The following is a 15,344-nucleotide window of genomic DNA, read 5'->3' as shown; positions in this document are numbered from 1 at the left end:
AATATAAGTCTTAAATAGTTGTATCTTCCGACAGCAATCACTTACATAGAGTGTTTGGACTGAAACACGGGTCTGTCAGTCACTCTGCTCTGCTCTGAGCCGAGGAGAAAACATTTATCGTATCCTACAGTTTTTATCCAATGAGGAGAGAGAACGGCATGCAGGGCTGTGTGTGCAGCCAAGGGACGCCGTGAATGTGGCGACGTAGCGACGAGGACTGTTATGGTGCGTTCAAGGAAACTCGTATTTTTCCGACCGTGAAGTGGTACCAGTTCGATCTGGTACGAGTTCACGGGTCAGAAGTTACGAGTGGCCGTTATAGTGACTTTCACCGGTAAAACAGGTCGGAAAAACACGAGTGGGTTGCCTGGAACGCTACTAAGTCGTAAGTTGTGACTTGAAGCTGTAATTTACGATTTCAAAAGCCTGCCTGGAACGCAGCATTAGCGAAAACGACCGGACCACTTACTTCTGCTTTAAAATATAAAAATAAAACCACCAGAGATTAAAATAGTCAATAAATTACATTAAAGCAGAATATTTAAAAATGTTTTTGACAAAATAATGATCCATTAATGAGAACCATGAGATCTTGCTGAAAGCTCAGGAAGAAACGTGAGTTGATAAAATATCAGAATATCAATAAAAACTCTTTATCGATCAGCACTTTAAATCAGACAGTAGAACGTTTTATTGTGAAAGGGCAGACTGAGCGGACGCCTCAGTCCGACGACGACACAGTGACGTTAACAACATGACTCTCAACCGACCTTTAATTGGATCAATACAGACGATCGTCAGCATGTACATAACACACAGACACACACATCACAGTGTACAGGACTCAACACACACACACACACAGTATCAGATAGACACAATATTAAAAATACTGACAAGTGCATTTGAATACCACAGGAGAAGAGAAGGCACTTTGAGCTCTGACATGTCAAAAATAAACATTTAAAACGATAATATGGCTTCAATCAATCGACAAAAAAACAAAAAAAAACACAAAACTTACCACAAAATAAATCTGACACAGTAAAAACATGTGATGAGAATAAACTCTGGTACCAAACAGCTCGAGTGACACAAACCAAACAGCTGAAAACACTCTGAAGTTTAACATCTGTGTCTTTATCCCCCCCCCCCACAAAAAAAACAGACAGTCACAAAAATAAAAGCAACAAAAGCAACAACACAACGATATTTTATACAAAGATATATATATACACACAGTAATAATAATAACCTGCCCTCGTACAGTAAGAAACAAACAGGTGAAATGTTCAGATAACTGACCTCAAACCAGGATAAAATAAAATAACAGGGAGGTGTTTTAAAACTGTTTAGGTTAGGACAATTTTATACTGAAGTTTTAAGTTTTTCCTTTATTTTTATTAAGTGATTTAACATTTTGTCTATAAAAATTTACAAAATAGTAAAAAAAAAAAATGCCCAATGTAACTTAAAATGTATCAAAAGTCCCTTCAATCAAATATTCAATTTATTATAAAAAAAAAAAAAAACAGTTGAGCCATCCATTTATCAATCACAATTTTTTTTTAAAGCAATTACTGACTGAAAAACGACTTAAATTATTTGTTTCATTGCTGATCAACATTCAACCAATTAATCAGCTTATTGTTGCAGATGTGATACACAGTAAATAAAATTGATTGACAGGTTTTAGTGGTTTTAAGGAGATGATGAACATTTATGTGATATAAAATACGGTGTCATGTAGCTCAGTGGGTCGAGTTGAAGGCACTTAACACTGTCACGTTCAAGGGTTCGATTCCCACTGAGTCTTAAAACAGAAACACTTTTTAACCCTTTAAACTCTCCAAACCTATTTTAACCCTATTTGTACTTTATTAATATCATTTATAGAATATAAAAACATTTTGAGCCTTAAAAATAAAACTTTGACCTCTGTGTTTTTGACTTTTACTGTTTTTTTATCTGGCAGCTGCACGTGTCATTGACTCTCAGTGCACTTTGACCTTTTGAAGCTGCAACTAATAATCATTTTGACTATTAATTAATCAATTAGTCTATCACACAGTAAAAAAAAACCAATTGATTCTGATGTAAAGACAAAAAAAAAACATCAAATAACCACAAATTAGAAGTTGACAACGTCAAATCTTTGGCATTTTTTGTGCTGTTGTGATAAAATATATAATATTTCTAAAGCTTTTAACAACATTATCCATTATTACAACATGTTGTGTTGATGCTGTTTCTATAAAATGCTGGTGACAAACACTTTGTCTCAATAGCGTCAGTTAGAAATAAATGTTTTTCTCTCATTAGACAGAAACTCGTGCACATAAATGATTGTCACATTGAAGTTGAACCTTTTTAAAACATTAAGTTCAACTCAGCAACAGTTTGACTGATGACTGAGCTACAACAGGCGTTACATTTGGCCTTTAGGGAACTAAAACGAGAGCCGGGCTTCAGCTATAAAAGTGAACGACGACTTTATGTAACAGAAATAAACGTGTAACATTCAGGAGCAAAAAAAAATCTTTGGTGGGACGTTCAAGAACTAAAAACGGACGTAGGAGCGTACAGTTGCTGGTCGTATCGTGTAGTGTGTCATCAGAAGACGAGTTGGTCTGAGTTTGTACGGTGGCTGGCGGGGACCAATCGGAGCTTTAGCGACATTTTATTGGACGAATAAAAGTATTGAACAGATGATCGATCACCACAGTTAAACACAGTTTGATTGTGGAAGCAACATCTGATCTGAGCACCGTTCAATCAGCACCAACGACGGTTTGATACCTGGAGAAGGTTCGATACCCAGCAGCGGCCCCTCGCTGCCACAGCTTCAACAGGACAATATGTTAGTTCGAGTCACTAAAGGACGTTAAAGAGACGCGGAGAGGACGGACGGAGCAGCGATTTGAAACCACGGTCTGACCACACAGGACGACGACTGGAAGGAGACGTTTTGTTTCTTTTTCTTTCTCTTATTATAATTAGGGATCAACTGATATGGTTTTATCAGGGTCGATACTGATACCGATTATTAGTAATCAAGGAAACCGATATTTAACCGATATTCATTTGCAGTAAAAATGAAAACTTTGGTGTCAGAATTTAAAAATAACACACCAGGGATCAGACTGAATACAGTCAACAGTTTGTTTCTGTTTTGTTCACTGTGAAAACCTTTGGGACATTGTTAAACAGCCAAGAGAGACGGCTTCGTTAGAGCCAAAGGAGTGCGTTTATGCGTTTAAAAATACATTTATTTTATTGGTTATCGGTGAAAAAAAAAGGGAAATATCGGTCGATAATCGGTTGAACTCTGATTGTAATTAAAGGACAATTCCAGGCGAATTCAACTCGGGGGTGTATTTTCATATCATTTTAGGTCTAAAAGAAGGAATCTGAAGATTTTCAGTTTAATCGCTCCCGTTTTGCGGTAGTTGTGTCTGTCCCCGCATCGCCACGGCAGCAATGAATGGGAGTGGATGTAAGTTCTGCTGTTTAGGCTGTTTACATCCCTCAAAGCCGCATTTTTTTTCCACAGACAGCGTCAGATGGCGACTCAAACATGCACCGAGAAGTTTATTTACTTCAAGCAAGCCGACATGTTTGTAAAAGTCGATCTAATTCAAAGTCTCCCGGAGTCTCGCGCGAGACCCAAGTTGCAGTGCTGGTGTATTCAGGCGCAGTAAGAGCTACCGCTTGTGTCATAAACACAGGAATATCAACTCTTTACTTGCTTGAAGTGTACATTTTTTTCCACAGACAGCGTCAGGTGGCTACTCAAACATGCGCCCAGAAGTTTTTTTTACTTGAAGCAAGTAAAGAGTTGATATTCCTGTGTTTATGACACAAACGGTAGCTTTTCCCACTGCACCTGAACACACCGCACACAGCAACTGGGTCTCGCGCGAGACTCCGGGAGACTTTGAATTGGATCTAGTTTTACAAACATGTCGGCTTGCTTGAAGTAAATAAACTTCTCGGTGCATGTTTGAGTCTCCATCTGACGCTGTCTGTGGAAAAAAATTGCGGCTTTGAGGGATGTAAACAGCCTAAACAGCGGAACTTACATCCACTCCCATTCATTGGCGCCGTGGCGATGCACGGACAGACGCAGCTACCGCAAAACAGGAGCGATTAAACTGAAAATCTTCAGATTCATTCTTTTAGACCTAAAATGATATGAAAATACACCCCCGAGTTGAATTCGCCTGGAATTGTCCTTTAAATTCAATAAAAACGTTTTTCTGATTGAATGTGTCTCGATGTGACCAGACTGAGATCTGCTGCAGCAACAAAGCGTCAGTGCGGCGGCTTCAGGACGGAGCCGCTTTAAGAAAATAAAAAATAAAAAAAGTCGTAAAAGTTTGTGAAACCAGCACAGGAGGAGGACGTGAGCGGGACAAACCGGGCGCCGTCCGTCCCGTCCGTCCCGTCCCGTCCCGTCCCTCAGCACTGCGTCTCCTTGGTGTCGATCTGGTGTTGCCTCTGCAGCCGGAACATCAGCGCCTTCTCGCTGCGACTCACCGCGCTCGTCTCCGTCAGGTCCTCGAAGGAGCGCCGCCGCTGCTCCGAGCGCTGCGCCGGGCGGCCGAACGCCTCCTGCAGCGCCTCCTCGTCCAGGTGGGAGTCGAAGCTCGGGTCCTCCTGGATGGTGGCCATGCGGGGGGAGTCCAGAGGAGGAGGAGGAGGGGGAGGAGGGGGAGGAGGAGGGGGAGGGGCCGCCACCGCAGGAGGAGGAGGAGGATGGTGAGGAAGATGACAGCAGGAGTCTGGACCGGGGCCGAAGCCGAAGCCGGAGACCGGCGGCGTGCTGGTCTGCTGCGGACCGGACGGCTGGAAGCGCAGGTTGGTGGTCGGGAAGGTCGGAGGCTTGAAGATCCGGACGGACGCGGACTCCAGGCTGCTCAGGAGCTCGGCATTCTGGGAAAATGAACAGAGTCAGTCCGAGTTTGATGGTTAAAGAGCAGCGCAGTCTCCGCCCACCTTCCAGAGCTGCATTGCTAATGAGCTGGTTTTAAAATGACCAAAAAGGGTCATGGGAGGGGGACTTTAAAGATGAACTCTCTTTGTCTCTAACCCTCCTCTCCTCCGTGTGCATTTGTTTTCAACAACGAAGCCGGTGAGAAATCAATCCATGGAGCGGTGGATAAGGTTATTTATCATCTACCATGTTACCATGTGTGTATTTGTGTAGTCTTATCTGTCATAAACAAGGACGCAGCAACACGCCTCCCTGGAACTAGTTACAAGTCATTGATTTAACCAGCACTAGGACTCTGGAGCTGGTTAATTAAGGGACAAATGCTGCATAGTTCCTCTTTAAAGGAGAAGACTTTTAGATTTTTTAATGTTCAACTGACGTCAACATGTCGACCTCCTCTCTCAGTCAGATCTCAGAGGGAACTGTGATGTGTTCAAGTGTCTAAATTCATCTTAAAACCCCCAAAATATGGGGCGGCATTTAGCTCACTGGGTAGAGCTGCCGCCCCATGTTGAGGCTCAGTCCTGTCCCGAGTCCCACGTCGGACGGCCCTTTCCTGCGTGTCATTCCCCCCCTCTCTGCCTCCCCATTTCCTGTCTCTCTCTCGACTGCACTATCAATTAAAGGCAATAAAAGCCCAAAAAATATACTTTAAAAAAATATATATATATATTCACTTTACAAAAGCCACCGCTCCTTTGTTCCCTCTTCATCCACATCAGGTCTCACCATCTTAATGAGTCTGAATGTTCAGGAACCAAATACAGTGAAAATATAATTGCATTCTAATTATATAAACAAAATATTAAATCCTTCAGAGGACAGGAAGTTTTTTTAAATAATTTTTCTTACGAATGACATTTCAATTCCTACCAATTCAGTGTTACGTTAGATCAATTGACATTAACGTAATTTAACCCATTTACTGTGTAATTTCTTTTACTTTGGCTACAAAGCCAGGTGGGTATCCTGCAGGTGATGATTCATATCAGACATGCAGTATTTTCCTCCTTTCGCTGCAATTTCATTGCATTAAAGCTCCAGTTGGTAAGTTGACGAAAGTGAAAGTAAACTCCGCGACTTGGTCGGAAAATTTCAAGACAATACTCCGTCAGGTCCCTTTATGAACCTCTGCCAAGCGCCCCACACACACACAGACACACACAAAGTAGCCATGAACGCACCCACAGAGAAAAAAAAAAAAAAAAAAAAGATGTACCGTATCCATAGCACGACGTGTAGGAGCGGCGATTGGCTGCTCCTCCTGCTCCCTCTACCTGACTGGTGGAGAATCGTCGGGCGCGGTGGATTTTGGCAAATACGATTACAGGCTGTAGGTGGAGCCAGAGGAGTTGGATTTTGTCCTAAATTACTCATTTAATGTCTGACCATCAGAATATAGTGACAATTCCAGCAAATATGACTGAATAATTGTTACCAACTGAAGCTTTAATTGTGAATAACAAGTAATTGTGACATCCCTAAAATACACACAATCAGATACTCACACTGGGGAAGAACAGAGACTTTGTGGTTTGCTCGTATTGTTTATCCAGCTTCTTGTCCTGAGAGAAGAAGATAAAGAAACTTTATTAATCCTGAAGGAGGTTGTTCACAGAAGAAAAGACAAGAGTAAACTAAACTAATCTCTGCACATCTTATAAAATATATATTTAAATGACTGTCCACCTGACCTATACAGACTAAAGACAGGAAAGACTTTATCATCTTCAGATTCTGTCTGTAGCACCTTAATCCCTTAATACTCATGAAAATACAGTGGTAATACGTCTCTGTAACGCGTCAGTCAGACAGTGTGACTGAGTGTAGTTTAGTTTAGTTCCTGACAGAGACAGAACGGAGCGACTCACCACACAGTGGACCAGGATGCTGATAGGAACCCAGAAGAGCAGAGAGAACGCCACCACCGACCCCACGATGTTGTCGGCCAGAAACTTCCCAAACGTGTTGATGTCCAGTTTGTCGATGAAGTCCCACAGACGCTCCACCACGTCCTGCACCTGCTTCATGCACTTCCCCTGCAGGAGACACACACACACACACACACACACACAAGCTGTGTTTACACACATACACACACAAGCTTTGTTTACATGGAGCCAAATATTCAGATTAGATTCGGTTTAGAGTCCAAACTGAATGAAAATGCTCCATATAAACAGCTCAATCACAACAAACAAGCCCAAACCAAATCAAGTTTCATTCGGTTTCACAGAGGCAGAATAAACCTTTTCTTAAATCGATCAAAAGTATAAAACAATAAAATAAAATCATGTAAACAGTTGACCTGAAAGACTCATTCAGAAAGGATTCAATCAGAAAGAGGAAAAAGTCTCCATGTAAACCCACCTACACACACTCACATCCCGCTTGTCTTTAATGTGTTTTTTTTTTTTGGGGGGGGGGTTCCCCCTTTTACAAAGCATTTTATATAATAACACGTGAACATGGGGTGTTTTCTATTATAATAACACAAGGAAATAAATAATTAACCAAAAACTTAAACAAAAGAGGGGCTTTTCAGGGAAATATACCTTTCCAATGCTTTCAGATGTCTTCAAATTTGGAATGAGTGTGATGTCATACCATTCATCAACAGATGGTTTAAGCCATTTCTTTGTGATTACACCTAAACTCAGTTCCAAATAAATAGTTTTCACACTCATAGTAGTTGAGCTAGAAGTTTGTCTTCAATGTGTTTTAAAGCTGCCGTGTGTGTGTGTGTGTGTGTGTGTGTGTGTGTGTGTTTCCACTCACCGCTCCGTCACAGAAGCCCACGGTGCAGGGTTTCCCTTTACGCAGGAACAGGAAGTTGCCCGTCTTGTCCTGGTAGGGGGCGCAGATGCCGCTGGTGCTCCGGCAGCAGACTCTGCACGACGCGTTGGTTTCTATAGAGACGAGAGGGAACAGATACAAGACTGAGACGGATGCATCATCATCATCATCACCACCACCACCTTGGTCTCACGCCGGTGTGGTCGTTACCGTTGCAGGCGCAGGGCTGCAGCTTCAGGACGGCCTGACAGAAAGGAACGCACTCCCCGTCCAGACACTCGCCGCTGTCCAGACACGCCGTCTTATCGGGAGCGTTTTCAGGAGGAGGACACTCGCTGCTGTTTCCTGTCACAACACACATAACAACACACACACGTGTAGTTTTTTGGTTATTGTTAGATGATTTGATCAGATCTGATCCAAGAGCATTTGTTGTTGTGAGTCTGTCCCTCACACACCTTGTGCTTCTGAAAGTAAACTGTAAATTATCAGTCAACATGTTGTTGTCAAGGTAACATGAAAGGGGGTAGGTGCTGTTCCATTCATGTTTATAGTATCTGGACCCTCACAGACTCTCACACTCAGTCACTTTACAGCTGACAAAGAGAGAGGGAGTGATGCTGCCTGTCGCTCAGGTGGAGCTGTGACGGAGCTGTGTGTTGATGCTGTGCGTGTGTGTGTGTGTGTGCGTGTGTGCGTGTGTGTGTGTGTGTGTGTGTGTGTGTGTGTGTGACAGTAACATCTCGGCAGACGACATGCTCTACACGGAGACGGACCTGGAGGACAGCATGGAGAAGATCGAGACCATCAACTTCCACGAGGTGAAGGAAGTGGCCGGCATCAAGTTCTGGTGTTACCACGCCGGACACGTGCTGGGCGCCGCCATGTTCATGATCGAGATCGCCGGCGTCAAGGTAACGGCCGCTCACCGCCACTCACATGACTCAGCTGTTCAACCCTCTGTTGGTGTTTTGTTTTTTGCTTTTTTACTTTATTTTGCAAATAAATCGATGTACAAACCAATAAGGCAAATAGTAAACTTGTAAATATAAATAAATACAAAACATAAGATATAAGAGCATGAAATAAAATAAACAAACATCAAATAAACAAGACAAAGAAAAGAAAGTATGTACAGTAAAGTAAATAAATTAGAAAAATTTAACATTTCAATCAATAATCGATGTGACCAGATCAATAAACTGAGTCTGACAAACAGGAAATCAGAAGTAAGGCTTCTAAAACATGCAGCATCCCTTCAAAATAAAAGCATGGAAATACAAATCCTTTTAAAAAAAGAAACTGTTTTTAACACCGTGTTGTCCTGCACTTTATCGTCATCATGTCTAAATGGAAGCGCATATTGATAAGTAATTTCATCAACTCACAAAAAATATTTCCCAGAATGCACCTCTTCACCTAAACTTCATTATCACATAATATCACATTATGCAAATTATAAACATATGAATCGCAGTGATTCACTCTCTCTGCTGCGACAAAGAACAGATGTTATTATGATTTATTTATCTTAGTTGGAGCAGAAACAGTGAAGATTAAAACGCAGCTGTGTTTTGATTAAAAAGTGATTGATTGAAAATCCTAATCAATAATCACAGACTTCAGGCTCCAGAGTCAATTTCTCTTCATTTGATGAGCAAAATAAACTGTTTAAAGACGTCGCATTCAACATTTTGTTGAATAATCCAATTAATAATAAACAAATGTATACTTTTAGATCATTTTATTCATTTGTATGTTGTGTTAATCCTATATATGCTGGTGTTGATGTATAATTAATTCAAATATCATGACAAGGAGAGTTTGAAGGTGATCCGTGACTAAATCTGAAGTTAATTCCCATCTACTGATTACCTTGTTTTAACCAGTCAACAGGCCTCCTGAGGTGTGTGTATATTAACCTACACCTGAAATACACAGCATCATAAAATATGCATGCACTTAAACTTTTATATGAAATAACAGGGTATCCACGGGGTCTTAAAAAGTCTAAAATTTGAAAATCTAAATTTTAGGCCTTAAAATGTCTTAAATTTGTTGAATTATTGTGTTCAAGTCTTAAATAATTTTAGACAGGTCTTAAATGTTCTTATGCCCACCATGGACGAGCATTTCACTCGCATTTGCCCCTAAAAAAAAATACATGTGTGAACCAGGAAAATCACAAAAAGAAAGAGCACAACCTGCGATTGGTCAAAAACTACAAATCCCACAATTCTCTGGCCTCAACAATAACAGTAGTTAGTGTAAGTAAGGGAGAGTGGAGCTGTCGGTGAAAAGAGGAAACAACGCCACGTCTGGTCCTGTTCTATGTTGTTCGTTCACACCGTCACCGTTTATTCGTTACGTCCGCGGTGTAAAAGGCCGTGACGCAAAGACGCGATTAGGCGCGAGACGCGATTAGGCGCGCGACGCGGTAGACGCGACTTTTTTTTTTTGCGACGCAATACACCCGATTTGTTTTGTGCGACGGGACCTTCGCGTCTTCGTCTATTTCATCGTGTTTGGTGGGAAGACCCACAAGGGGCTTCCCACCAAACACGAGGAACGCTTTTTTTTTCGCTCGAGTTGTGACGCGCGACCAAACGCGAGATACGCGGTTTGACGCTCTTTTTGACTCGTGTCAAAAAAAAATTCACGAGCCCGCCAACAACTTTTTTTTTTTTCAAAGCAGGTTCAACTGGACTTAGTTATTTGTCTAGGAAGACGTTTCACCTCTCATCCAAGAGGCTTCATCAGTTCATGTAGCATCTGACCAGGCTGGGACTGGTCCAACTAACTGGTCTGGAGACTCAGTAGAAGTCCAGTTGCTTTCGATTTAACCTCCTTTGAAATACTATGACCTGGACAAATGAGAATATGCACAGGCCTACAACAACATTTCTGCTCTCATCGACCATGGTTGAGGTCACAACGCTGCTCTGTAGCTGCTCTGGAAGTCCGAGACACTGAGGCCAAACGCCGCCGTCGCTTCTGATCCATGTCGGCGAGTTCCGGCTGATGAGCTACAGAGACTTTAGAGTCAAAGGAGCAGTGCGTCGCTGTGTCGGACTGTTTGGATTTAATGAAGAAGCTGCACAGAGTCAGGTGAGCAGAAGCTGCCCCCCCCCCCCCCCCCTCACCGTGGAGCCGCTGCTGTCTCACAGCCGCCACCGACCCCTAGAATAAAACACCACCGACCCCTAGCGTGACGCACAGTATACTGTTATGAGACACATTATGCATCCCAACTGTCTTTTTTTTTAGAGGATTTTTTTTTTTAACCAAGAATGCGAAAAATCATGATCCAGGGGCCAAAATTCGAAACAAATATATTTTTAATCATAATTCTCATTATTCTCCTGATGTCGGTTTAATGTAAACAGATTGAGCTGATACGCGAGAGTAATGTGACAGCGGGGCAGTGCTGCAGCTGCTGTGCTGTGATGGACCTGATCAGACTGGTGGTGGTCCACAGTCAATCAGTCCCAGATCCTCCACCGTCAGCAGATCCCCCGAAAGCCCCCGCAAATAATACATCGACAAGAAGTTAAGTGGCAAGTTGCACCTTTTCGTCGGCTTATTATTTGCGGATTTTTTTTTTTATAGCCTATATAACGTCACTGCAACATGCGGCTCTCAGTGCTTGTCGGTGTTGTGTCTATAAATTGTGAAATAACTTTTCCTCAATAGAAATATGAGACGTGGTCGATAGGTTTCATTCATCCATGTTTTGGCAGACAATACAAATAACCAATGATAATGAGATTTCCACCGCGTCGAACCAATCATGTGGCTGGAATAGAGCCAGTCAACAGTAACATGTGCATTTGTTTGGGTTGCTGCAGATGTGCACATCAGCTGACACCGCCAGAGAGAGACACATAACAGCCGCTTCAAGGAGACTAGCGGACTTTTTTTTTTTTTAATAGCCTCTTCATTCATCTTGGGCGGGGGGCGGTGCGCCGTCTTATAATGTTACAGAAAACCCTGCATTATGTTTTTTACAACTCGTGTTCCTACACTATAGAGACAACTTGCTGTTGGCTCTATATTTCAAGAAACTTGTTTTCTGTTTAAAAGGCACAATTCACCCATCTTTTAACCGGGTAGTTACGTCTCCAGTCTGTCGAGCGGGCGAGCGCACAGCTGATGTGCTTCCATGACAACAGACGCACGGATTCAGTGTGGACAGAGAGCGTCAGATGTGACGCGATTGTCGGACGCTCGTTCGCGTCGCATCCAGTTAGGACACGGTGTGAGCAGCCACATCCACTGCGCTCTGGATCAGCTGATCGGTGCTCAGGTGACGTTAGATCTTCACTTTTTTAAACTCATACAAAGTGCAGCCAAACAGCAGGCTGAAGAGAGAGGAGCAGCAGCAGCAGCAGCAGCTCTGACAGCTCCTCTGTGGCGCTGCAGACAGGCTGCAGGTGAGCTGGCCTGAGAGCAGAGTGCCGTCTCTTTTTTTTTTTTTTTTTTAGCAGCCTTTGTTACAGATAGGCTACATGTCCATGTGCATGTGCATGAGAACTGATTTTGAATCGAAGAGACACCCAAATATTCACATCCTTCAGTCCAGGCTTTTGAAAAGAGAGTAGCCTATAAAATCAGCTTCATGTAGCAGTTTACTTTAAAATGGTTCGAATATATTGCTGCTGAATAAATCTGAAACATGTGATGTGCATTTTTTTGGGGGAAATATGGCTTCTGATATAATAGTCTGTAGACATCATCATCATTCAACGTTTTCACATGGTCTGGTGTTAATAAAGCAAACTAAAAATCGCAAAAAGAAAATCAAGAATCGGTTGAATCGAAAATCGATTTTGAATCGAATCGTGACCCTAAAAGTCGGAATCGAATCGTGAGCCACCCAAAGATTCACATCCCTAGTACAGAGACCTGCCACAGTGTCATGGTGCATTAATATAAACTTCAACCTCAGAGCTGTCAGTCCTCAGACTGTCCTGACTGTCCCTGAACATCACACAGGGATGCAAACAGCGCGCCGTAAAGCGAAACTCGCTTTTTTCATGACCAATTAGGTGACTTGTGTGAATCGTTCAGATCCGAAGAGTTTTTGTTTTGAGGGGGGGGGGGTCTCAGCGTCTCAGCTGGGGTCAGTAAAATGTTTTTCTAACAGGCTGACAGTGACAATCACGTGAGGCGAACTCATTCATGGTCTCTGATTATACTGATAACAGCCGACCTCCAATGTAGACGCGCGACATGCACGCACGTTACCCAAAGCGGTGACGCCGTTTTTTCCCCCGTGCACGTCCGCGGCGCACAGCTCCACGGACGTGCACGGTTCCCTACGTTGCTGTGTCAGGCAGGTGTTTCCATGGAGCTCTGCCCCGTTTCAGAGGTGAAGGAAGCCCTGAGTGGAAAGACGTCGCCTCCGCCATGTAGAATGTGTTCAATTAAAGTGAAACTAACACATTATATAGGCCTATATGTCCATTACACACCGAATGGGATGTTAAATCCCATGTCTTTATTTATTCAGTTTATTTTAATAGTAATAATTATGACTAACATTCAGTGAAGACCTAAAAATCAGTATCTCCAAAATTGAAATATTGCAATGGTTTTTATTTTTTTAAAGCATTTTTAATATAGAAATGTTGGCCTTCTGAAAACTGTCCATCTATATGCACTCAATACTTGGTTGGGGTTGAACTACTGGAAATTGACTTTTCTGTGATATTGTTAATGGTGAGCCCCCCCCCCCCGCCAGACAATACCTCTCTTTTTTGGTCCTGACCCGTTTGCATCCCTGTATATATGTGTGTGTGTGTGTGTGTGTGTGTGTGTGTAGTTGTTGTACACAGGAGACTTCTCCCGTCAGGAGGACAGACACTTGATGGCGGCGGAGATCCCCAGCGTCAAACCAGACATCCTCATCACCGTGAGTGGAAGCATTCAAACCGTTCAAACTTTATTTAAACACAGAGCACAGACACTTAACATTGAACCTGTGTGTGTTTGTGTGTGTGTGTGTGTGTGTGTGTGTGTGTTTGTTGTGTGTGTGTGTGTGTGTCAGGAGTCGACCTACGGGACTCACATCCACGAGAAGCGGGAGGAGCGAGAGGCTCGGTTCTGCAACACGGTCCACGACATCGTCAACAGAGAAGGTCGATGTCTGATCCCCGTGTTCGCTCTGGGCCGAGCGCAGGAGCTGCTGCTCATCCTCGGTGAGACCACGGCAACAACGACGCCATGACGACGCACGGCGACCTAAGAGTGGCGCTTTCCCTTCAGCTGAGGGAAAAATGAATTCAGGCTTCAAGTTTTATTTACAAGATTAAACTAAGGGACGTGTTTCTGTCTATGGATCACACCGAAACATTTTCATTCACCATACACACTCGTTAAAGCCCCAGTGTGTAACTTATTTGGCTTTTTAGTAGCAAAAATCTAATATGTCTTTCATAAATACGTATTTCACTGAAGTCGAATCACACCCGCATACAAATGAAAGCTTTCTGGTACCTTAGAATGAGTTGTTACAAGTCGTTACAAACACATAAGTGGGCGACGCACCGAACCGAGGCGGCCATGTTGCATCGTGACCGTAGGTAACCACGGAAACTCAGCAGAGCTGTCGGCTCGGCCTGTTAAAACTGTCACCACTGTGCAGGGCTGTTGTTAGGAATTCTGGGCCCCCTTAAAGAATACTAAAGTGGGCCCCTCCCCCTAACTTTTCCAGTTTTTTTTCTTAGACTACGTATGTATTATCATTTTTTATTCAGCCTAGTAGCCTACCTTGTTTTGATGCTAATGCAACATTACACTGCAAAAACCCAAGTATCTTACCAAGAATATTTGTCTTATTTCTAGTCAAAATGTAATTTCTAGTCAAAACAAATATCATTATACCTAAAATAAGACTCAGAATATTAAAAGTAGCTTGTTTTTAGACACTTTTTACTTCTTTCAAGCATATTTTCACTTGGAATAAGTAGAAAAAAATCTGATAGTGGAACAAGTTTTTCTTCCTTATTACAAGCACAAAAAACTTGCTTTCACTGGCAGATTTTTCTACTTATTTCAAGTGAAAATTAGTTTGAAACAAGTGAAAATTATCTAAAAACAAGTTAATTTTTAGGTTATGAGTCTTATTTTAAGTGGAAAGAGATTAGTTTTGACTAGAAATGAGACATTTGGACAAGAAATAAGACAAATATTCTTGGAAAGATGTTGAGTTTTTACAGTGTACTATGAGTATTAGTCAGGGTCTTACACAGAATAAATCAGTCATACAAAGATTATTCTACTGGGGTTTTTTATGGGCCCCACTGGGCGCTGGGCCCCTAGAATTATCATCACCTTTCTCCCCTATACAACGGCCCTGCCACTGTGTAGTGTGAGGAAGGACGGAGGCACTGGTGTTGCATTCAGGTGCAGTCAGGCAGACGGCCGTCGGCAAACCAACCGGATGTCATTTTACTCGACGAGAGAAAGACGGTAAAACGTGGGTCGGGTAAACAATACGACATCACCATGACAACATATTGCTACGCCTGTATTGTTTTGCCTCGTGCTG

The 15,344-nt window shown here is 42.6% G+C and overlaps 2 protein-coding genes across 2 annotated transcripts; one reads left to right on the top strand and one right to left on the bottom strand.

Moving 5' to 3' along the window:
- Positions 1–4,461: 4,461 nt before the first annotated feature.
- On the bottom strand, positions 4,462–8,153 carry LOC146960392 (disintegrin and metalloproteinase domain-containing protein 17-like). Its single transcript, XM_085772409.1, has 6 exons — positions 8,003–8,153; positions 7,775–7,905; positions 6,868–7,035; positions 6,505–6,561; positions 4,741–4,935; positions 4,462–4,659 (listed from the first exon to the last, which is right to left on the bottom strand). Exons 1-6 carry the CDS (start codon positions 8,151–8,153, stop codon positions 4,462–4,464), a joined length of 900 nt encoding a protein of 299 aa, XP_085628535.1.
- A 378-nt stretch (positions 8,154–8,531) lies between these two features.
- On the top strand, positions 8,532–13,992 carry LOC146960391 (cleavage and polyadenylation specificity factor subunit 3-like; the record flags this gene model as incomplete). The annotated part of the gene is made up of 3 exons (XM_085772407.1): positions 8,532–8,706; positions 13,617–13,706; positions 13,842–13,992. Coding segments are annotated over exons 1-3 (400 nt in total), but the record flags the coding sequence as incomplete, so codon positions are not given.
- Positions 13,993–15,344: the final 1,352 nt, after the last annotated feature.

The sequence above is a fragment of the Trachurus japonicus genome, unplaced genomic scaffold, assembly GCF_045865225.1.
Source record: "Trachurus japonicus isolate A0001 unplaced genomic scaffold, Traja_1.0 AP030420.1".
NCBI lineage: Eukaryota > Metazoa > Chordata > Actinopteri > Carangiformes > Carangidae > Trachurus > Trachurus japonicus.
Note: the sequence above shows the minus strand (reverse complement) of the source record. Positions and strands in the feature narration are given on the sequence as shown.

Excerpts from the sequence above, each read along its gene's own strand:
- LOC146960392 (XM_085772409.1), bottom strand. The coding sequence starts at position 8,153 with ATGTGTGTTGTGACAGGAAACAGCAGCGAGTGTCCTCCTCCTGAAAAC. Across the intron at positions 7,906-8,002 it reads GCAGCCCTGCGCCTGCAACG|AAACCAACGCGTCGTGCAGA; the intron begins GTAACGACCACA and ends TCGTCTCTATAG. Across the intron at positions 6,562-6,867 it reads GCATCCTGGTCCACTGTGTG|GACAAGAAGCTGGATAAACA; the intron begins GTGAGTCGCTCC and ends TTCTTCTCTCAG.